Genomic DNA, 23,524 nt, shown 5'->3' on the forward strand with positions numbered 1-23,524 from the left:
ACGCTTTTTATCTCCCTTGGTCAAATTTCTTTCCCTTTCCTGAATTTGATATACACAAAGATTTCACATTCTATAATACATCCAACTGTGGATTTCTCCGACTTCTTCATTCAAGAGCAGAGAGGGGGATATGGAGGATCTCCAGTTCTCCATGGGGAGGCAATATGGCCACCCTTCATGCCTCCACAGGCGGCAGAATGTTGTTCTAACAAATCCCCAGATGTACCTCTCATTTTTTTCGTCTTTCTGTGAATCCTTTTCACTTCTTATTGTTTTTTCTTCCCCTGCATGAAAATGCAGCTTTGTGGCTGGCAGAGCGCTCACTGCCTGCCTGTCTTTGAACAGCTTGCGTGCCCTGGGCCTGTCCCAGACGCCGTGTTTTTTTTTTTTTTTCTTTTTTTTTTGCCTGCCTGCCTCTCTTTACACTAGTGATGAGCAGGTTGTTGCCTCTGAGCAGACTCCAGCACAGAAATCCCAGGAGGGAAGAGGGCCAGGAAGGAGCATAAAGGCAGATATGATGCTATATGTGCAATCTCATAGATGGATCAGATTAGGCAGCAGCATGCGTACAGTCAAACACACGCGCAGGCACATGCACACACACTCAAGAGACGCCATGCTCATACTCACTGTGAAACATCATCATTATGACGAGTGGTGGCAATACAAAGATGATTTTCTTATAGTCAATCTTGTTTATGCTGCCCTTCTTTAATGCCACAGACGTTTTTCTCAGCATATGAAATCATAAACCTAGATGGTTCAATGAAACACATTCGTTGGATGTGATTCAGAGAGCAGAGCTGGTGGAGGCTCTCCCATTTTTGTCGTAAGGGAAGGATTGCCATTGGGTTAATTTATCTGCAGTGCAGTGTATTGATGGAAAAGTCCTATGGGCGATAAATCCTGAGTGGTTGTTACAGCATAAAATGATAATAGCCTGGGTGTAGCATTCTCCTCAGCATCCCAAAACAAATTTGTCGGGAGACTCACTCTGCTCTTATACAAGCACAACAAAACTACGCCTGATGCAGCAGTATGCAAATGCTCCTCTTAGTGCGTTTATACATCAGGTCAAGTGATAAATGAAGCTAATAAAAGTGACAGTCAGCTGAGTGTGCACACAACAGAAGTGGAGGTATGTCCAATGTTTTTGTGTATGTAGCAGGTTAAAATTAGAGCTGAAACCATTAGTCAACTCACTTTTTAGTTTACTGAGAGAAAATGAAACTGAAAAATTGTTTCAGTATTTTAATGAAGCTAAAAATTTTGCTGGTTCCAGCTTCTTAGAGCCCCTGAAGACTCTCCGTAACATTAAATTCATGGTCAAATAAGCAACAATCAAAGTTAAAGCCATTACTTTAAAAGCTGAACATTAATAGCTGAACACTCAAAACTCAGCGTATCTTCTTCATCAGGACTGCATCAAGCAAACGACTCATAAATGTCATCACATTTCCATTCAAAAGTCGCTAAACTGTGATTGGTGCACAGGAGTATGTGACATCACCTTTTTACAGTTGAGCCCCACCCACCTCAAAGCAGCAGGAAAAACACACACATATAGAAATCTCACCTGTTTAACAGCCAAAGCTGTTCTAATACTGGCAGGATGTGCTGTGATTTGTAAGACTGCATCACTCATAGTAAGAAGCTGATTGTGAAAATACGCTTTTAGGTGCTTTAAGTGTGAGGATTTGCTGTTTTCTGCCATTCTAAACCAAAAAAAAATCAAAAGAAAAAAAAGTACGTAATGTAATAATGTGTGTGTGTGTGTGTGTGTGTGTGTGCGTGTGCGTGTATACATACATACATATATACTGTACATATACATATAAATATAAATATATATATTTTATGGCTATTTACCATTTCTCATGCATTCACATGTAAGCAGCATTTCAGCCTTGTAGCTGGCTGCTGTGGAGCTAAATTTAACTTTCTGCTTTATATATCTAAAATGTTGTGTCACTTTTATAATTCATATGTTTTGTATGAAAATCGCCACAGTCAAATAAATGTTGGGGTGTAAAAAGTAAAATCCTCTCCTCTGAAGTCCAGTGGTACAGAAGCATAAGGTAATAGATTACCACTGGGTGCCCCTTTAACCATTTAAGAACGTTATTCAAACATGGAAAACCTCTAACAGTGCGGTGAACTAGTCGAGCAACAAAAGCTCAGCAGGACCAAAGCATGAACAGCGACTGGATCAAAAGTGGTGTTAATGAAGAGCAGCACAGAGGGTTTCCTTTGTATGCCGTAATGGTACCAAATTGTGGAAGCTCAACACTTGCCTATTCAAGATAACTCTACACTCCATGAACTTCATTGGCTGGGACAAAGACTTTCATTCTGCGGTGGAATTACTCCGACTGAAATCATAAAACTAAGCCACTGAGCTGATTCCCATTTCCCCCAGCAATCAGCTAGCTGGATCAGTCCTGCCTCATGATCCCCTCTCAACAGCAGTGACCTTGACAGACTGAAGCGACATGTCGACATTGCGACACACAGACACTGGCCTTGGCACACTGGGTCTGTTCAAACTGTCGCTCCGGTCCTCCAGAGATGACACACAATCTGTCTACAATCATTGGTTAATAGAACTACAGCAGCAGGTAGAATCCGCAGGTTTCCACATTGCTGACAGTGGATGCCGTTTTTGGCGTGATTGCCCTCATGGGAGACGGTCCATCCCTTTTTCAGTTTATAATGGTATGGCCCAGTAGGGGGCAACTGAAGAGTGAAGTCCAGCAGCTTCCCTGAATGCCTGTGACTCATTCATATTGGCAGAGCTAGCCAGATTATTTCAATTAGCTCCCCCCAAAAAAAGAAAAAAAGCAAATCCCACGCTGAGGTTGTCACTGAAACAAGGGGCAAAATGGAGCACACTGCTGCTTTGAAGGTTAGCTGCTGTAAAAACTTTATTTTCCCCTTCTGCACGAGAACAAAGTTTAGACGGAAAAATGCATGATGGTGACAGTTGGAGGTGGAGGAAGGAAAAGAGCTCCCTCTAGAAGAAAAAGAAATAATTCATTACTGGGAACAAAGACAGAAACAGGAAAACATCAAACAGATTATTGCCCTGCATCCTTATTATTGTTTGCAAGAGGGGGGGAAAGCAATTAAAGACGCAGCCATTAATACGGCTCACATGTGATTTGTTATGAATATTCTGAGCTTTTCTTAAAAGCTATTCTTAACACAAAAAGGAAGCAGATTTCAGTATAGGCTCTGGATTGTAAAGGGAGAAAATTTGCAGCACAAGAATTAAATTAGACACAGCAAATTAATACTAAAAGCCATTCTGTTTTAAACTATGACTCTGGGATCAAATTAGATTCATAAAAAACAAGTGAAACTAACAGTCGTTGAGGGGATCTTGTGAGGCAGAGAGAAGCCAATATCTAAATGAATGTTAACGAGCAGAATCCAATTCAGGAGCTGATTGCAGCAGCAAGCAGAGAGGTTCAGGGTGGAGCGGGGCAGGCGAACAGAGAAGATGCATGGCATAATAGCCACTCATCTATTCATGGTAATTGTGTTTCCCCTACTACAAGGACTGGTGGACCTTTCATTTCCTCCTCAGGCAATGGACGTGATAGAGGAACGGAGGGGTTTGGGGTTGTTAGAAGAGGATTAAAAAGGATGCATCATCAGTGGTCTCTCCAAATGGCTGCTCACCGCTCAGACCTCTCAACCTCAGGCTCCTGGGCAGCTTCAACACACACCGATTTTCAAACAAGGCAGCCTCAAACAACATCAAGCCAGGCTCCTCATACAGGCAGAATTACTGCTTGTGCCTAATATTTAACTTAACACACTGTTAAAACTTAATGAGCTTACACAAACTCAACTTGCATCAGGAAAAACAACTTGGTTTTGTTTTCGAAATTAGGTATCAGCGACATTTAAGAACTCGCAATCGAAACTAGCAGAAGTACAAAAGTTAACTTTTTTTTTTTTTTTAATTAACTGAATGAGGGGCCACCCTGCAATTAAATGCTGCACTTCCATGAAGTTAAGGGACTCACATTAGAAATATTAAATATAAAGCAGATTTTTTGGCTACTTGGGGAAAAACATTGACACATCATCACCTTAAAGAGCTGATATGCAAACAGAAGCATGGAGCAGCCATGGTGCAACATTGGCATTCCCTTAGACTGGACCTGAGGCCAATACCTACTCTTCTTTTGGCTCTGTTTTGCTCTCCACCAGCTCCTGAGGGAATATTCTGTCTCTTTAGTTGTTAAACTCTCGGCTATGTTCACCAGCAAGTGCATAGCTTGCTTCTCTTCTTCTGAAAACAGCCGCTTACTGTGGCTTGAAAGTATGCTCATGAGTGGTGAGAGTGAACCAAAACAGTAAAGCTGTGGGGCCTAAAACCAAAACAATGACTTAAAAGATGCTGAAACACTCTGCAGAGCTATGAGGAACTGCAAAGTCAGGTTACAATTCTCTTTAGGGTTGTGTCATATTACGTCATATAATCCTTTGTTGATACTTAACTTGATTGATTGGAACAGCTTTAAAAAACAGTGGTCAAAATGGACTTTTAGTTGCTACTACATTTCCCACAGTGCAACTCAAGAGCATCTTTTATTAGATCCTCTTTGCCTTGTGGACAGCTTTAAAACTCTGCACACCCTTGTTGACATGTAGCCACTCAAGTGATGCTATCTGAATAATTACCTCAGAGCTACAGAGGACATGATGCAACAGGCTGAGTAGCATTCAACATGACCAATAAATTGACTTTGGCCCTTTAATGCCTGTTTTCTAAATGGAATCAGCTTGGCAATTATGCGACTAAATCAGGAAGCAACAACAGTGCTGCATGCACAGTGTAGGCGTTCGGTTATATAATCTACAGGCGTTACCACATGTACAGTGAGTCTGAGGCTCACCTGTTCTAATATGGTGTTGATCCTGGCCACCTCGCAATCAATCACAAAGCGCTTTTCCTGCCTCCTGTCCATCTCCTCAATGATGCGCTTGAACTCGGCGGCATCTGTTGTGCTGCTAACAGAGCGAGCGGTCACCTGCCAGTTGTTGGCCACCGCTGCCTCCATGATGGCCTGCAGTATAGAGAAACCTGGAGAGAGGTGGAGGGAGAGAGCGACCCAGAGGATTAGACACAAAAGAGACCGGCACACAGTTAACAGTTATGCAAGAACCAAGTGGCTGCTAATTTATTCTAGAGAGGTTTTTGCAAGAATCCAAAGGTTAAAGGCCATCTCATTACAATCTAAAATAGCATTCCAAAGTCTCCAGGCCCACTAAAATATTGTCCAGAGTCTAGACTTTGTGTGCCAGTGTTTAAGTGTGTGTGAATGTACATTTGCATATTGAGAAGGCGATATCATAATGAAGTGAAAGGACAGGAATCATATCTCCATATTATTAAAAGATCAGTGGGTGATGTTATTGCGCTTGGCATCAATTAAATTATGGCATTTAGCTCAGCCACATGTTAACTTTGACAGTGCAGCGAAACACATCACCGCGGCCCATGTCTCCTTGGAGGATTTTGCCAACTCATTTAAAGATTAAGACAATGAAAGATTCATCCCGGCCAGTGGTAAAAAGAGATCATTATGCTACCAGAAGAATGGAGAATGAGCCCTTCTAATGATTAATTCACACGTGAAATATTTTCATTTAACAGAGCGCTCAGAAACACCATGGTCAAATCACACACCACAGAATGAATAATGTAGTCCTATTTCTGGAGGGATAGATTGCACATAGCACCAGCTGAAATAAAAATGGCTTAACTCTTCTCCAATGTACAACGGGCCAGAAATGAACATGAAGGTTATTAATGAAAATCAAGCACACTGCTGGTATTTCATTAAGCCACGGACAATGCAATTGCAAGCTGTATGTACAATAAGCTTCTTTTCCCATATCTCTATTCATTTTTCAACGTACGTCGTGTGGTTAACTGATATAAAGAAGTGAAAGAGAAAAACTTGCAGCAACAGCAAATTCTGGCACGCATGCAGACATGTAGAGATTTCACATGACGATTAATAACGTTACGTGTGATTGGATATTATGCAAATTGTCTGAGCAGCAGTGGGCAAAGTAAACATTTGTCATATGTTTTTTTTTTTTTTTTTTTTTTTTTTTTCTGTGAGACATTTCTCCTTACAGCCTTATCTCTATGAACCGGCTGCAGACAGCCAACAAAGCCAGCACAGAGACCAAAGAAACAACAACAACAGCAATAACAAGAAAAACACTTTGTGACTCTCTTCATTTCTCTGCTTTTGCATTTCTCTTCTTTTCCATTCCATCTGAATGGTCAAGCAGCCTTTTTTTTTTTGACTTGTAAATGCTCCTGAGACTTCTGCGCCATGCCTGTCTGCACCCCGGCAGATGATCTTTTGGCGAGCGGCGCAGCGAGTAGCAGAGAGCGTCGCACAGTGTGTCATCTGTCCAGAGGAGCAACGGCGTACCGCCTGGACACATCAGCCTGCCAGACCTCAAGGTTATCTGGCAACCCGGTTATCAGGTCACATCTCTGAGGAGTTCGGCCTATAGTTTATGAATGTTGCTTGTCGCGCCACACTGAGTTCAGATGATATGTGGAGAGCGTGCGGAGGTACACATGTAGTCCCTTTATGGCTTCTGGGTCTCAGAGCTGGTTAACAGTAGCAACACGTGCACATCTGAAGAGAAAAACCATGGCACAATAAGAATATGAAGCTATTTTTTTTTACCTGGACAAAAGCCCCATTCCTCTAAGGGACAATATCTGAAGCTTTTCTGAAGTACCATCATTTTTACATGAGCACAGCAACAGCAGTCTCTCATGTACTATACCTCCTCACATCTCCCCGACCAAAAGCAAAAGTTACAGAACGAAGGTTTGAATAACATGGATGCATTATTCATCTTCCTCAGGCATATGCTCAGAACCTCACCCACCACAAGCCAGCTGGATAGCATGGCAGTCTTCCCAACAATAAAAGCCTCTCACATTAAGAGATGTCACACAGATTAACTGGGTCAAAGCGGTCTCTGTTGGTTAGGAAACTGTCAAGAATACGACTGGTAAGAAAGGTAAAAATGCTGATGAACCATTCGCTGCGCAGTAATCACAGGGGGGTGTGCAACACGCTATTCGTATGGGTTCAAATGACAAGGTGGGTATTTGCTTCAGGGTTGAAAGTACCAGTGCAATCACAGTTTCCTGTGCTGCTTGAAATACACAACATGTTTCAGAAGAAAAGAAAAATACAAATGCTCAGAGGGATGCTCTGGGGATTTGTGCATCACATTCTGCATGTGAGTATCTGTGCATTTCAAATTTCCATTTCTGAGGTGCAAGAAGAACATGAATTATGCTAACTCTTATGTGAAAGAAGGTAACAATGTCCTGTCAATCAGATTAGAAGCACACAGGGCTTTTATTTTGAAATAGCTGATTTGTGCGGCGCTCATCTCCTCCTGCCTCCAGCAAACCCTGAACTGTGTTGGAACAATTGGATTCATTTAAGATTCACAGAAGATTCCATGCCTGCCTAGTTTTACATTTGTATGGAAATTAAGAGATGGAATCTGGTGGTGGTAAATAGTTTGCCCAGAAATGGATTACTTTTGCTTCAGGTTTTTTTTTTTTTTTTTACACGAGTCAGCAGAAAAGTTTATGTTCAGTGATTTAGACTTAAAATCAAAACAAAATCCTGTAAACGCAATTTAATGTAACAGCAGCGACGAGACTGACGGCTCCTTTTTATCTCTTCCAGCAAGTAACAAAATGCTTCTCTGCACAGATTCACATCTGCCAGTCACCTTTCTTGGATCAGTCCATTTCAGCTTCAGCCAATCAATGGATTCAATCTCCTAACCAGCACTGGAGTCCCTCATAAATGCTTTCGCTAGTGATATTTACTTCCAACATGCAGAAAAGCTATAAATCCCATTCACCTCTGGGCCTTCAGGAGCCCCACAGCTGTGTTGCATCTAAAAATGTACCACAGTCAACTACATAAATTATGGAAGACAACAACAAGATTTCCTTATCACCACCTATAAATCCCTGCTGTACAGACAGAGCAGCAGCAGCACGCAGCAGCTTCTGCTGATCATGGCCCTCACAGCTAATCATTGCGACAGGGAGAATTTTAACATGTTGTAATGCACGCTGCCGTCAGCCACATTATGTTCTGTAAACACAGAAACATACAAACAATGCTTGCATAGTACATTGTGCATACTTGTACACATTTGGTATGTTAACTCGAGACACACAGGAGCTGCTGTTCTTGTTATATATGTGTGTTCACGTTCATATACAGATAAAAGAACTAGTAATTGTGCTGAATGATAACTTGTGACATATGCATTTTATTTCTATGTGTATTTTGCACTTTCATATGCTGCAAAATTGCAGAGTTTATTTTTTTGAATATCTTTTTTTGTATTCTTATTTAAATTTTTTATCATAATCATTACTATTCATGGCTCTAGTCTTTCAGCTGTGAGAGTATGCCACGCTGCAAGTCACTGCATAGAAGAGAGGGCAGCGGGAGTGCCACCGGTTCTGGGGTAACAGCGAGGGCAGGGCCGTGGGGGTGTGCGTCCCGGTCCGACAGCCTTTTTTTGAACAGTGTGTTCCAACTAAAATGGAGTGTTAAGCGTCTCTCTAATCTCAAACACACACTTGAAACAGCTCCGTAGTTTGTGGAGCAGTGCATAAACTGCTGCGATGGGTGAAAACTCAATTATTTCTGCATTTTCCTTTAAATCTATGTCAGAACATTGCAGAGTCTGCTATCAAATCCCGACGGAGCCTAATGACGCCCCGTGTGCTTATAAATCAGAGCTGTTGCGAATGAGATGCTGTGGCAGCGTAGCATACAGCAGCTGAGTGAGAGCTGCACTCCTCTTCTTCGTCTGTGAACCAGATCTTAACAGGATGAGTTTTGAAGCGTCACCCGTGGCGGCTCAGCAGTAATTGAATTGAGTTGCATCTAATCTCATTGCCCAGCTCCTTTGGTTCCCTGCCTCTCATTAGGGTACGGTGCAGAGTGTCACAGGCCTCCATCTCTCTGTCTCTCTCTCTCTCTCTCACTCATATCTCGCAGCTCATCTGGGCTAACTGGGCAAATCAGAGGAACCATATTGCAGATTTCTCTAAACATACACCTTGGAATTAGCCACAACTGACTGTCGGCTTTAGAGGCACGACTATAGCACTTGTTTATATAACACTGTATGATTACACTGTATCACTGTTGGTATTGCATTAATCCACATCAATACAAAATTTAATCCTGAAGTAAATAAATCACCATCAACTCCACACTAAATGAAGGGAACACAAAGCAGCATCACAAAACACAAACTGAACTGATTTTTAAGGGATCAAAATCACACACGAAAAAGAGACGGTGGTCACTGAGACAAAAGTAAATGTGGCTGCTCTTCCTTCTAACTTGCCAATCCTCTGGTAAATGAGGGTCTCTGGCGGGCCGAAACGCCCTGCTGAGCACTGTCCAGGGTCTCAGAGGGCATCAGAAACAACTGAGTTGAAACCACAAAGATAATGGCTTCGTCTCATAATTGTGGGGCCGGCTTTATACTGAGCTTCGGACCGAATATCTAAAGAAAAGTGAACTTTGGAGATGCCACAGCAATTTCCTTCCTGCCATATGTAACTGTATATCCCTTTAAGGGGTAGTTCACCCAAACTTACTTACTGTGTCACTTTCTGTCCAGGTTTTTACAATATGTCTCCATCTTGGTGGAGGCACAAATCTTATAGACAAATATTCAAAACACGGGTAACTAAAGTCAATGGCTTGATACCACTAAAGAAAGGTGTAAAAATAAGAATAGAATATAGTTTTTTACTTTTTACTTTTTTACAAAGTGTACTATGAAGGTTTTCCTTTAAAACAAAGCATCGGCTCATACAAAAACAATCCATCTCAATCATCACTTATGATGAGTGTCTTGTGTGTTTATCTGGAGAGACTCTGCCCTCTGCCTGTATTTTCTTATATTTTTCTTATTTTTCAGTGTTTGGGATCTTTCTGGGCTGCAACCTTTGGGCAGTGGGTTTGTAGCCTCCAGCTAATAACAGCAGGTGAGGTCAGGACTTTATGAAACAGTATAGAGCAGGTGCCAGACCGTAAGCAAGCAGCAGGCATTCCAGAAGAAGCTACAAAAATGGTGGACACAGCAGGGAAAAAACGCAAATATAGCAAGGCAAAATTACAAATCTGGGGCTGGCTTTCACCTGCTGGTGAGCACTGGAGGAGGGGATGGGGGTGAAGAGCTGGGATTGGCTTCTCCATTGTCTTTATTTTTATTTTCATCCTTATCTCAATCTTACTTTAACTCATTTTTTATCTGTTTTTATGTCCATTCTGTTTTGCACTCACTTGGCGTGTGTGATTTCTATCTTGTTAAGCACTTTGAGCTGCAATTCCTGTATGAAAGGTGCAGTGTGTGTACAAGCTATGGAGCTACGGTGGAGGGACCAACAGGGACCAGTAACCAACAGTTCCTGCATAGTATACCTTTAAACTTCCTTAATTTCCCCAGTGTCGGATCAGTAAAGTCTTATCTTATCTTAAAGATTTAATTTTTGATGTCTGTTTGTACTTATATTACAGCGTATATGCAGTTAAGATGAGGGGGTGTAAGCATGTATGTGTCTGGCAAATTGTAATCAGTGAAGTTCATGCAGTAGTTTTATGTACATGTTGTTAGTACATTCAAGTCACATATATTTTCATTAGTGATGGCACTAGCGATGTAAGCTGTTGCTTGATAAAATGAAAACAATCTTTTCCTAAATCTTGGTACTAGTTAAGATCTACACAAGTCTGCAGACTTGATAGAGACGGACTTTTCCCCGTGTTGTATCTAGTGTGTAATATGGAATAGGACATCAGGGCGGTGATGGACCAGTCTCGGATATCATCCCAGTCTCCTGGACTTGTAAATTCACAAGAAAACTTAGATTCAGCTAAAAGAAATGTGTCTAATACTGTAAATCCTAGAAAACCAAATGGCCTTGGAACTCAGTGTGACAAAACAGCCACTCCAAGTCGGGAGGTCACGCAATAACAGCTGAGTGCTCTCTTCACTCTCTCTGTGCTGTGAGCACACTAGAAATGTCTACTTAAAATTCTCAAGCTGTCAAACTGTCACTCTTCATTAACTGCATCCCTGTGTATGTTCTAATTTATAAATATTCCCAGAGATGCTTTGTCTCCATTGTCTTTTGAGGGAGCCTAAATAAATACTTACAGTATTTAGGGCCTGGTGAGTGTTTGCCCCTGGGCTAAGTATGCTCACAGGGCTCTGAGGATCCCTCCAGTGTTTGTGCAGTGCAGATCAAAGTCTTGGGCTGGGAGAGAGAGAAGGCTTTTCCTCTCATTAGTCATCTGGTATAGGCCCACAATTTATGTAAAATAAGCTGCGGTTTGCTGGGATTATATGACCTGTGCTCTTGACTTCTCCAGCAAACGATATACAGAAGCAACAAACAGGCGAAGTACAATAAATGTCAGATGGTTGATGAGGAATGAGATGAGCATCTCTGAGCAGCTGTAAAGACGTGGTAATTGAGGTGCCTTTGAGGGAAGGGGAAGTGTTTAATTCCTGACAATTAAACCGGGAAGAAAATATCGTCTCAAAAAAAAAAAAAAGCCCATTCAACTCATGGAAGTCAGAGGAGGAAATAAAAGTTAGTAGCGTGAAAGCAGTCGGGGCTACAGTCGGAGTATGAGCTCCTCCGCGTCTCCCTGCCCACGGGAGAAGCAAGCTTTAGGCGTTTACCTCGATGGTGGAAACACAGCGTTCACCGTGAAGCGAATGCCAAACTGGCCCAACAGCATGCAGCCAAAGCTTTGATGTGGTGTTTACAGTAGGCCTACAACCAAAACAGTCTCACTGCCAAGTGTTGTCCTAATCAAAAAGACAGCGCATGTCAAATCAAACAGAAGCAGCATGCTGTCTGTATCTTTAGAAGTGCATACATGCAGGAGGGAGGAGAGTGGCGCTTTTCCACTGTGAAAATCCACCCACAGACTTTTCAGAGCTTCTCCATCTCTCCCTGTCTGTCTTTGTTCCCTGGTCTCTCTCTCACTCACACTGCATACTGTGACATATCAGCACATACACAAGAATCCCGTCTGTGTGTGTGTGTGTGTGTGTGTGTGTGTGTGTGTGTGTGTTTGAAGGGATTGATCAAGTGCTGCACAAAACTCTCCGGGCAGCTTTGGCTGATCGGCTGAAACTGAAGGAAAAATGACAAAAGGCTCGCCTCTCGTGAAAAAAGCCCAAATATGACTTTCCTCTCCTGTTTACTGTTGAGGATGACGTATATATTTCATTTGTTGTTTCGACAAACAAATTGGCCCTGTGACATGGTGTAACATCAAAGCAATCAACCTCTACTATGGCTGCTTGAAGCAAAGGCCAGGACATTTTGTTATAATGAAAAAAGAAAAAGCTCCCAGCAGTAATTTCATGGCTGCTGAAGCTCGCAGTGGGTAGGTGGTAAAATGGCTTTATTCCACGTTCAGTTAAAAGAGGACACTGAGAGAGCATAGAGGTTTATTGTGTGCTTATTGTGACAGACGATGGCACTCGTATCACTTTTTTTAAGGCACAGGTGCTTGACTTGTAGTTTTTCAAGGGGTTACTGAATTACAGAGGATGCTGCTGCAGGTTGGGCTATCTGTATATTGGGATGTCACTTTGCCAGTGATACCAGTTTATGTGTGCAAAATAAAAAGAGAGAAAAAAAGCCAGTGATGCATAGCTTCATCCATATTTCTTTAATATTATTTTTCTTGTGCATTTTATGGCTTCTCTGATGTGCCCTTTCTTGTCAGCGTGTCCAAGCTGATTTATTCTCCTGATGCATGCATAATTTAGTTGTTATGAAGCCGGCGTGAAGGAGAGGGCCACTAAAGCACAAGAGGCATATGTGTGTGCGTGTATAAAGTCCCAGCTGGGTGCAGCTGATGTGCCATTATATTGGCTGTGATGAGACCACAAAGCCGAGGAAACAAGCTGCGGTCTATGATATAGACATGGTTGCAGTCGGGAGCTGGCATTCACACTTATTATCTCACATTGTGAACAGAGAGGATAAATCAACAATTGTGGGTGACAATATTGCACTTGACTAGAAATTATTTGTGTGAAATGTGTCAGAATGGCATAAAAATTACTTGCATAACAAAGTGAAAAGGAGGAGAAACAAAAAGCAGCCGAAGGTTTTAAGTTTCACACAGAAAAACACGGCTTTGGTTCATCTGCAGATTAATGGTGGTTAAAAGATGAAATGCAAACGAGAGAGACAAAGCACACGACGACATGTCACCACACCTTCTTAGCTGGTCATGCAGGAGACAAAAGGGAAAGCCATTTCATGCCTGTCTCCATGTGTTTTATCACAGGAGTCTGGACTATCCTTAGTGCATTTGGTGTTGTGTCACATCTCTTGATTTGTTATGTTGTTTACAACGGTAAGAGCAATGCCAAACGACTACAATCAAACCAAAGGACAGACTTGATTTGGTTTTCCATCAAAGGCATCCAGGAGAGCAGCAGGAGGCATTAATTATTTGACTCTTTTAGGGAACAAAGGCAACTGTCTCTGGATAGCCAATTAGAGGGATTGGTGAGGAAAAGGGAGCAAGGTTCACTTTAGTTACAGTGTATCTGACTCTGCCTGATTGCCCCCCCAGCTCCACCCCCTCATATCTATCTTTCTATCTGCAGTAGCTTGGCAGGAACTAGCAGAAATGAGGCTAACTACATGCGGTCATCCAATCCTCCCATTCACAAGCCTCTTGGCCCTGTTGGCACATCACTCTGCCAATTGTGCCAGGCTGGAGTTATCTTGTCTGCCTGTTTAACAGCTGATCAGCAGTGTCTGTGGTGAGTTATGAGGCTTTAATACAGAGCCAAATGGCCTTTGATTGATGCGACCAGAATATTCTGAATCTGATAGAGGATGTTTTCTATGTCTTAGCATGCTTGCAATTGATTTTATTATCACTGACATTAGCAGCCATTACAGAGGAACTCGCATGTTCAGGATTCTCATCCGCCTCTGCATGAAATGAGTCCAAATCTTTACAGTATCCCCAAGAGATTGAAATTGAAAAAGGCTGCGAAAATACAATAATGAAATAAAGATTAATGTTATTTAATGCACCTGATAAATAAGAGAGAAAAATTGAATATACTCGAATGAGCAGGTCAGGACTGTATTGAGTGATTCACATTAGTGATTCACTCTTCTGTATGTTGAATAGCTCAGCTCAGTTCTACTGTTTGAGACATTAGACTACATTGTTGTTACTACACGTGACTCAAATGTTACACAAGCCACGTCACACAAGCAGCGTGTCAGCAGTGTGTGCATGTCCTGTCAGCGCCACACTGGTTCCACTCTGTCATTTATGTCACATGCGGTCAGCATCGTCTGACTGAGCCGACGGACCCCCAATATGTAACAGGAGCTTAAAAATGACCCTTTTTAATGTAGATTTAAGTGTCTGTTTCACGTTCTTATATTAAAGAGGCTAAAATGTGTGATGAGTTGTAAAAAAAAATGCAACATTAATGGATAATTTAAAGGGAAAAGTGAGGCCTTTCAGTATGAAGGGAAACCTGCTTGCTCCTGGAAAAACAGAAAAAGAACGTATCTAATTATAGCAGAGGCGAAGTTGATCAGCCTCTTTCTATCAGTCTCACTTCATTCCCCAGTTCATCAACAACCTGTAGTTTTACTGCAGTTGCTAAACTCGCATTTTATGGACACTCAGTAGGTGCTGGGGCTCTCAATTCAATTTGTCTTTTGATTTTAGTACTTTATTTCTTGATGGTATTAAGTTGGGTTGAGGTTGGGCTCGAAGTAGTTCAAACAGAAAAACTTTGTCTCCCACAACAATATATTTGACAGTAAAAAGACTGGAACCACACATTTGCATAGTTTCATTTCTTTATATGAAGGACAAATTCTTTTTATCAATTTATTTGTGTTTAAAAACAACAGAAGCGCATCGTTGCCTCCACTGTGAGAAACTCAAATTGGCTTGTTTGATTTAGGTTTACGTTCAGACTGTTGTCTGGGACGCAGCTGCCTGTGCGATAAAGAAGGAACAACTAACTTCTTTTTAGAAAGTAAATAGATTTCTCTGGAGGACAGACTTCGTGTATTTCAACTTCCCTGTATGAGGAACACTGCCAGACATTTTTATATTTTTATTCAATATTGACATTTCAAGACCTTTAACAATATAGTGACAGAAAATTGACTTAAATGAATTCTTTTTAAGCACTCGCATACACTTTGGAGACCATACAGTAGGTCAGAATTTGCACATATTTGCATATTTCATCATAAGCTATTCCCTTTGTGGTTACACAAACAACAACAACTTCTTATGATCGATACTGCACATGTGCCTTATTGTTCCACATAAGTTTGCTGAATTGACTGCTGCAGTTGCAGCCATCGCAAATATTGACAGAGTGAATGAAAGAAATGCCCTGGAGATATTTTCAATGTGAGAGGTAAAGAAAAAAAAAAAACAACTACCACCTGGCAGATTTATGTTCAAAGTGCATTTGACTTCCTGGTGCTATAATGAGGCTGTGACATCGAACACTATTTTAACTGTAGCTTCAACTGTCAGTAGTTAAATGATAAAAGTAAATGGCTCTGTGCTTCTGTGCTGCAGCTACATGTTGGATCGTTTTTCTCACGGCTGTATCTCATTCAGAATATTGATTGGTGGAGCACATGATGGAAAGAGACGGCTGGAGACGCAGCATTGTTCTTAATATGTCATCAACACCTTGGTATGGCGATGGATATTGTGGGACAGGCTAAAATCCCATGTCTCACAACACCATAATGGATATAAAAAGGTGGCAGCTCCAGGTCTTTCCACAAAATACCACTGGCATTGTTCTCTGCAGATTGCTATTCACAAAATGTCAATGGAAAATATTAAGTGCTTTTACAGTGCCAGAGGACTCAATCAGTCATATTTATATCTTCATTCACGCTGCTTTATTTTTTTGTCTTGCTGCTCAGTTCAAGGTGAACTGGATTTTCTCAAGACGGACAAAATAAAAAATAAGGCATGGAGGCAGCGGAGCAATGAAGGAAGGATAGACATACGATCACACCTTTGCTAAACCCTGCCCCCAAACAGCAGGCCTGTCAAGCTTTAGATTTACAGTGATCCTCTGCATTTACATTTTTCGTCGTCCTGTTAAAGCCTTTCCAAAGGAAATGACTCAGGAATAGATTGTCTGTCCTAACGTAAGATGCGACTGGTAGCTTGTCTGACTAACCAGCTTAAAACCTACAGAAGTAGACGAGCATCAGGGCTAACATCAGCCTTTGGGTGGCACGGTGGCACGGCGGCAACACTGTCGCCTCACAGCAAGAAGGTCCCGGGTTCGATTCTCGATGCGGGCACCGGGATGTGTCCTCCACCATGCCTTCAGTGCCTGCTGCTCGAGGAAAAAAAAGGGCCTTTCTGTGTGGAGTTTGCATGTTCTCCCCGTGTTCACCTGGGGTATCCTCCGTAAAACATACCCCCACTAAAAACATGCAGAAGATCACCACCTGACCAATGGTGACAAAACGGAATTGGGTCCCCGGGCGCCGCTTGGATGGCAGCCCACCGCTCCTGGTCTGCCGGGGAGGAAGGACGACCAGGATGGGAGAAATGCGGAAGACAAATTTCACCTTCGTGTGCAGTGTCCAGCATGTGCATGTTGTGTGATAATAAAGGGGAATGTCTCCCCCTGATTCTTCTTCTTGTTTATAGGGTTACAGGTTACATTACAAAAGTGCCTACTCATGGGTAGCAATCCACTACAGCATGTTCAGACTGAGTGGAAGTCGATTCTGGGTGCTGTCAGAGTTTAGGGAGACATTAGAGGCTCTGTCCTGCTCTTTATTAGATCTGGGGAAGTTTCCAGTTCAGCAACTTCAGCAATATATAGCGTTATGTTTGCCAGACACATTGGTTAGTCCTCATCCTAAAAGGCTTTTCTTTCGGAACTTTAAAAGTGACAATATACTGTTCGAAAACACAAACAAGTATGTAAGTTCAGCAGCCAAACAGTGTTAGTACAACTCTATTTTAGTCCATTTTTGTGACTAACTAGCTCTACACTGCAAGACGGGATGCTGTTTCTACCTTTGCATGTCATGTACACGGATCAGCTGATGCGCATGTTGACTTTTGGTCTGGGTCGTGTTATCTTTAGCCTCAGTCTCTGAGCAAATGCAATGAAGCCATAATCATGACCCCTTTTTACAGGGTGCTCCATTCAAAACGAGCCAGCTGGAAACATTAAGATGTCAGCTGGAGGTGTTTTCAACCAGCTCATGGAGCAAACATTAGCTCAATCAGCTAACTTGCTAGTAGCAGCTGATGATGTTCGCCAGGCAGAAATGAGAAGCATGATTTTGTCTCCAAGAGTTAGTAAGAATTTTTAGTGGTAAATTTAAATCTATTATCATTATAAGCTGCACACTGTACATGCCGACAAACCACTTGTTTCATAATTCATCTTTTCTTGGCCGCACTGCAGCATTTCAGAGAGCAAAGGTTGTGATGGCTGGACTACAGTCACAGCTGGCTTAAAGCTAAGACACTCAGGAAGCCAGGACATGAGAGCAAGCTAAAGGCATATAAGGAAGAGGTATGGTATAGAGGAGTGAGTAAGAGAGAAAGAGAGAGAGGGACTCATAAATCAAGTAGAGGTGAGATTGCTGAATCAGGGTTGATTGTGCCTGGGAGAGACAATAAAGCCTGTAATCATCTGTCTCTGCTGCACAGACCTGGCAATTATCTGCCCATACCTGACCGCCACAACAGAAAGGGCAAGATCCATCTACCTTCACCCTATGCAGCTCGGGAGTTTAAAGGGGAAATTCGTCCGCTGATGCAAACTGAAAGGACAGAAGAGAAAAAAAAAAAAAAAGAGCAAAGAACTGGGAAAATAGAGGGTTTGGTTGAGTGTTGCAGGGACTGTCAGTTTTTCAGATCACCCATATGTGATGTTTGGGGGTGATTCAAAAGATGCGCTTCAAGATCTGTTTGGCTCTTTCATCTCTCGCTACCCACACGTGTTAACACACATACCCTGTCAATATACTACATCAGATAAAAGAAGAGTAGCCACTCATTAGGCTGGTATAACACTGCCTACGGAGGCTCCATTTGCTTCCAGTGCAGCTCCTTCATCATAACGTCTGCTTTCAAACAGCTGTCTGATATTGGCATTTAGGGTACAAATTTACCTCCATTTCCCTTCAATACATCTGAGGCTGACGCATATGGACCATCACTCTCCCACTGAAAGCACTGCACTAAGGCCTAAAAGCATTTTTCGCCAGCCCAATAACAGAGCCAAATGAATAGTGTGGTTGTAATTAATCTTTTCTATTGACTGAATAAAACCTCTTGCTGGAACTCGGTTAGCTGTGTTTTCCCTCCCTAATAGAAGAGTTTGGAGAATAATTACAAAGTTACTTCCAGTGCTGTGGATGATCAATGCTTTTATCAAACACAAATCGAAATGCAAAGGGGCACTCAGAAAAATAATTCATGGCAACAGGTGCTTTGCGGCGCACATCGTGAGCAGAGGGTCATTTGTCATTTGGGTTCATTTATTCATTCAATGTTAATCTTGGGCAAAATTAGAAATCTGCCAGAACCAGCTGCTTACAGCTGTAGTGTTAGATTTTCTTCCTTAACCTTTGTAAAGATTATTTACTTGTCAGGTCAGAGATCAAAAAACAGCTTTTCTCAGCATGTCAATCCTCTTTTTCAGACAATGAAAATCACGGTGGAGTAATAACACAGTGGGCTGCAAGACAATGATCCCTCACTGACTCTCAATTAGGTGACCCAAAGCAGCATCACTGAACAAAGGATTAAACAGATCAGTGACTCCCACCCAGGGGTACTTGCACCCGAGGGTGTACTTCTGCAGTCATGAGAAAAATGTGTGAAGTAGCTCAACTAATTAAAAAAATATATATCTATTGATTGAAAACATATTTATATATTTGTAGTCAGAAATAACACCTTATGTTGAGCGTGCATGAAAACAAGTTAGCAAGTAAACAGAGAAGTCCAAATCATCAGCTAAAACAGCTGAAATTATTAGCCAAAAGAAATAGATAGTGTAGATAATTTGCCTAAAGTAACCGGCAATTTAAGCAAGTAGTTAAAGGTAATGGATAAATGGTTGAAAGGTCCAGCTTCTGCCTCTCAAAGTGGAAGTTAAATGCAAACATGAACAAAAGGACTTAGATACTCCACATTTGGAATGTGAGGAGTGGGGTCAATGAAGGGGCACTCGAGCTCATCTGACAGGGTTAGCGTATGGTAGCCATTAAAGGTTGTGAACCACTCAAATAAATAAACTCAAAATAATACAGACAAAAGCAGTTCTATTGCCTCTTGGCCAGAAGGTCCAAAAAAAAAAAAAAAAAAAAAGCATCCTTGAAGACTATTTTCCCTTGTCACTCCTCTTGGTTGAGCCAGCAGTGTCCATATTGCCAGGGGAGCTGCACTACCTGATAAGCGGAGGTAGGAGCTCTCTGACACATCTGTCTGCTTGATGAGCCAAGTGTCAAAGCCCCCCAAAGTGCTGGATGGAGTGCATCAATAAACGACTTTAATCCCCTCCTGGGGCCAATGTCCTCCCACTAATAAGGGATCGTCTTACACCACTGGCTGTAAGGCGAGAGGTAAAAGTGGCTTGGCATGGGCCTCAGCACGGGGATGTACAGTACACGGGGAATTGTCTGAACACAGGTAACAGGGTGTAAATCACAGGCGCCTGCTGTTGCCTTAATTGCTGGACTGAATTGCTGTTTTGCCTCCTCCTCCTTCTCACTTCCCCCACCCACCTTTTGCCCTCTGTCCCTCTCTTCTCTCTTTAAAGTATATGTCTAGTTGTCATCACTCATTCTCTCTCCAACACCTCTGCTGTGTTTGTATTTCAGGCTCTTTTCCCCACCTCCGCTATGTGTCCAACTGTGGCCCAGACAGTCTCACTTGCCAGACAGAAGGGGAAAAGCAGAGGGATGGGGACCGGTAGCTGGGCAGTATTGGTCGTACTGAAGGACGTGTGGGTTGCTTGCATCCTCAGGGAAGATCCAATGAGTGTTCTAGTCAGAGTGACCCTAATTAACCACATATTATCTGCAGGCTGTGTGGAGGATTAAGGCCCTCAGCTCTGGACTCTACAGGCCTGGAGACCCAAAGACAGAGGACTAAAGCACACTTTTCCTCTGCCTCAAAGCAACGCGCACAGAGGTGGGGGTGTGAGGCTGGACCAAAAATAAAGAACCATACAGGGAGCAGAGAAAACCAGTGGCTTGAAGCATATCTGGAGGTCAGGACCTTTCAATAATGAGCAAGTAAACATAGCAAATCCACAGCGCTATGTACAATTCAGGAGGAATGTGTAGCCACCCATGACATATTGTGTCTTTGTCATATCCTAAACATATCCTTCCCTCCTGCACAGGTGCTGTTTGAACAAATTGACATTTCTGTAGGAGGAGGTGATCATCATTCTATTGAGAGATAATGAGCTCATTTTCTCGTTTGACATTAGAACAGCCAGAAATGAACGCTTCGCCATGTTGACAGGTCGTCACATTGCACGGCACGCTGCTGCATTAAACCACTGTCTATTGTCAACAAGGCACTGCAATCTGGGAACTACACAAAAACCCCCATTGATGCAACACAATAAGCAGCCCCCACAGGCAGGCAGAGACTCGGATTTCTGGAGAAAACATTTTAGCAGCAGCTGTGACATATCTCATTTCAGATGAAAGACGAGCCAATATCAACAACATGATTAAACAGAAGATTAAGTGACACCAAGCAGCCAACTGTTGGAAGAATCCAAAGGTTATAGCTCATAAGATATGCCGTTTCTTCAAGCGTAATATGCTATTACAAGTGTTATGAGCTGCTAGTGAATTTATTTCACATTTACATACCACCAAACTACTGTATAAAATAGTGCAGTGTTAACAGTTCAAGCATTTGCAGGCTTTCATCAAGTATTACAGGGTAAATCCATCCCCTGCTAGCCCCGGCGTACGGCTGCTATTCTGACTCACTGTAACATTTCCTTTGCTGTAATTCAAGCTCTGAGTCCCGACTCAAGGCCCGCACAGTCACTTACCTCGCTCTGTGTCGTAGAGGTAGACAAACTTCTGCCACTTGTAGTGAGAGAGCAGACTGAGGACAGCACCCCGGAGGGCGGGGCGCATCTGGATGACAAACTGCACCTCATTATCGGTGGGGTAACTGGGTGTGACAAAGGAGGTGTGCAGAGCTCCGCAGAAGGAGGTCAAGGTGTTCATGGACTTCTTGTCGTAGAAGCCGAAGATGGCGTACACTCCGCGGGAGAACTGGGAGCAAACTGCAGGGGACGGCAGAGGGTGAGAGGACGCAGCATTAAAAAAAGGGTACGCACATTCACAAATGTGTGCCTCATCACTTTACACTGTGAAACATTAATAACACTGTTCATAATAATAGCAAGAACATGAAGTTACTGAAATATTTTTCTGGTTTTCTTGTTTTGTTTGACCATCAGTCCAAAAACCACAAAATCTTCACTTCACTATCAAATATGAACATTTTATTCTTAAAACATTATGAAAATTAATTAATTAAACTGAAAAATTAAGTTTTCATCAATCATCAGCTGATCGATGAATAGACTTCTGAGTTATCGCTGCGTTTCTTTGATTTCAGATTGCTCTTAATTTAAATCAAAATTTGCCAAATTAAGAAAATTTTATTTTGCCCAATAGTGAGTTTTTGTGTTTAGAAGCTGAACATCTGAGAACTTTTGCATCTATTGTGAAATGAAGAGAAGCTTTCAAGAAAAAGATGTTGATATTATTCAAAGTATGGCAGTTATTTAAAGTAAGGTTTTGGTATCATTATTAGTGAACAAAATGCAATAATGCTTAGTTTTTGGTAGGAACTTTGCTTCTTTGTCTTTTGTGACGGTGAAGTGAATCTCTTTGGGCTGTTGGTCAAACACGATGACGTCACCTTGTGCTTAAGGAAACCGTGATGGAAATTTCCACTGTTTTACATTTCATAGACCAAACAATTAAAAGGGCACAGCATAACCCTCATGATGTCATCAGGGGTATCTCAGCTCGCTTTTAGAGCCAACAAAAATGTTACAGAAATCCAGTGTTACAAACTACTGTGGAGTGCAATTCCCAGGCAGAGAGCATCTAATTAAAGACACTATCAAGTTGCATTATGGGAAGCATTGGAGCCTGTGTCGTTTGAGTTTGACCCACACGAGGGACTAAAAATCAGGATATCTCAGCCTCTGTGCTGCTTTGAGTCCCTGCTAAATCACAAGAGTGCCAATTTAATAGAGAACATAATCAGGAGAGTAATTATTAATGAAAAAAAAAAAAAAAAAAACAGTTGCAGCCTAATGATCCCCAGTGATCACACTATAAAATCCCATTTACACCTGGTATTAATATTCATTGTCTCCATCTGGATAAGAGAAATGCATGTTAGCACACAATGCACAAAGAGACAGAAAGCACTGCATCAGAGAGTGAACGGCTCGGCTTCCAGTGGCCTGCATTGTGACAGGAAGTCAGCAAAAATCATGCAGGTGTAAATGCAGGCGGTGCAGCGTGTGTTTGTGTTGGTAGAAACGTGGCAGCCAAAGGACAGAAACGTCACAGCATTGACCGAAGGTCTCCAGCTCCCACCAGGAGCCCCCGCCAGTTACCACTCTGTTTCCTCATCCACAGTGAACGACTCACTGCACCATTCACAGCAGCTGCGAGCTCTACCGCTGCCTGTCGCCGCTTCTGTTGCCTCCAACGAAAGAGCTGAAAAAGACGACTCTTTCTGCCTCGGGTGAAAAGTGAACACAGTTTCACTTTCAATGACCTTAAACCCACAACATTTGTTTTTGTTGATGCCACGACGTCAGTCACAGCTAGATACTTTGTACGTCTGCACAGCTTGGACGACGAGCGAGATCTAATGACAAAGTGTTTTCAGTTACACGTATAGAGATCGCATTTTGATAGAAGACTGAGCCGGGAGGTCCATTTTTGAGGGAAAAAAACAACCCTATTGACAAGCTGCACAAAAGCTAGACGCTGCTCAGTGAAATTACTATCTGAGGCGTCCAAAGGTAAAAGAAAATAAACAGCTACAAAATCATTTGAATGTTTTTCGCTGTAACAAATCTATAACAACCACTTCGGGGGAAAGAACATCTCAGTAATACAAGCATTTTTTTTAATCAGCATGTGCATCTGATGACATGTCTTCAGAGGCAGAAAGAAACTTTCTGTTTGTTTGGGTATTCATCCTGCGCTCTGGTGGGACAGCGCAAATTGTCAGGCAGGAGCAACTTCCATTCAGTCAGAAGCCATTAATGTGTAAACTAACATTCAGAGCTACAGATG

At 42.2% G+C, this 23,524-nt stretch overlaps 1 protein-coding gene across 6 annotated transcripts in view; it reads right to left on the bottom strand.

The window, feature by feature from the left end:
* gria3b (glutamate receptor, ionotropic, AMPA 3b) overlaps positions 1 to 23,524 on the bottom strand; it is a 79,845-nt gene that overhangs the window by 34,302 nt on the left and 22,019 nt on the right. For all 6 annotated transcript variants that reach the window (XR_013077535.1, XM_076738443.1, XM_076738442.1 and 3 more), the window contains exons 3-4: positions 21,238 to 21,477; positions 4,911 to 5,098 (exon numbers count right to left, since the gene is read on the bottom strand). Coding sequence is in view for 5 of the 6 variants with exons in the window: in XM_076738443.1 (XP_076594558.1) it covers positions 4,911 to 5,098; positions 21,238 to 21,477 (428 nt within the window). In the remaining variant the exon portion in view is untranslated. The remainder of the gene's footprint in view (positions 1 to 4,910; positions 5,099 to 21,237; positions 21,478 to 23,524) is intronic.

This window comes from Chaetodon auriga, chromosome 9 (genome assembly GCF_051107435.1).
Source record: "Chaetodon auriga isolate fChaAug3 chromosome 9, fChaAug3.hap1, whole genome shotgun sequence".
Taxonomy (NCBI): Eukaryota; Metazoa; Chordata; class Actinopteri; order Chaetodontiformes; family Chaetodontidae; genus Chaetodon; species Chaetodon auriga.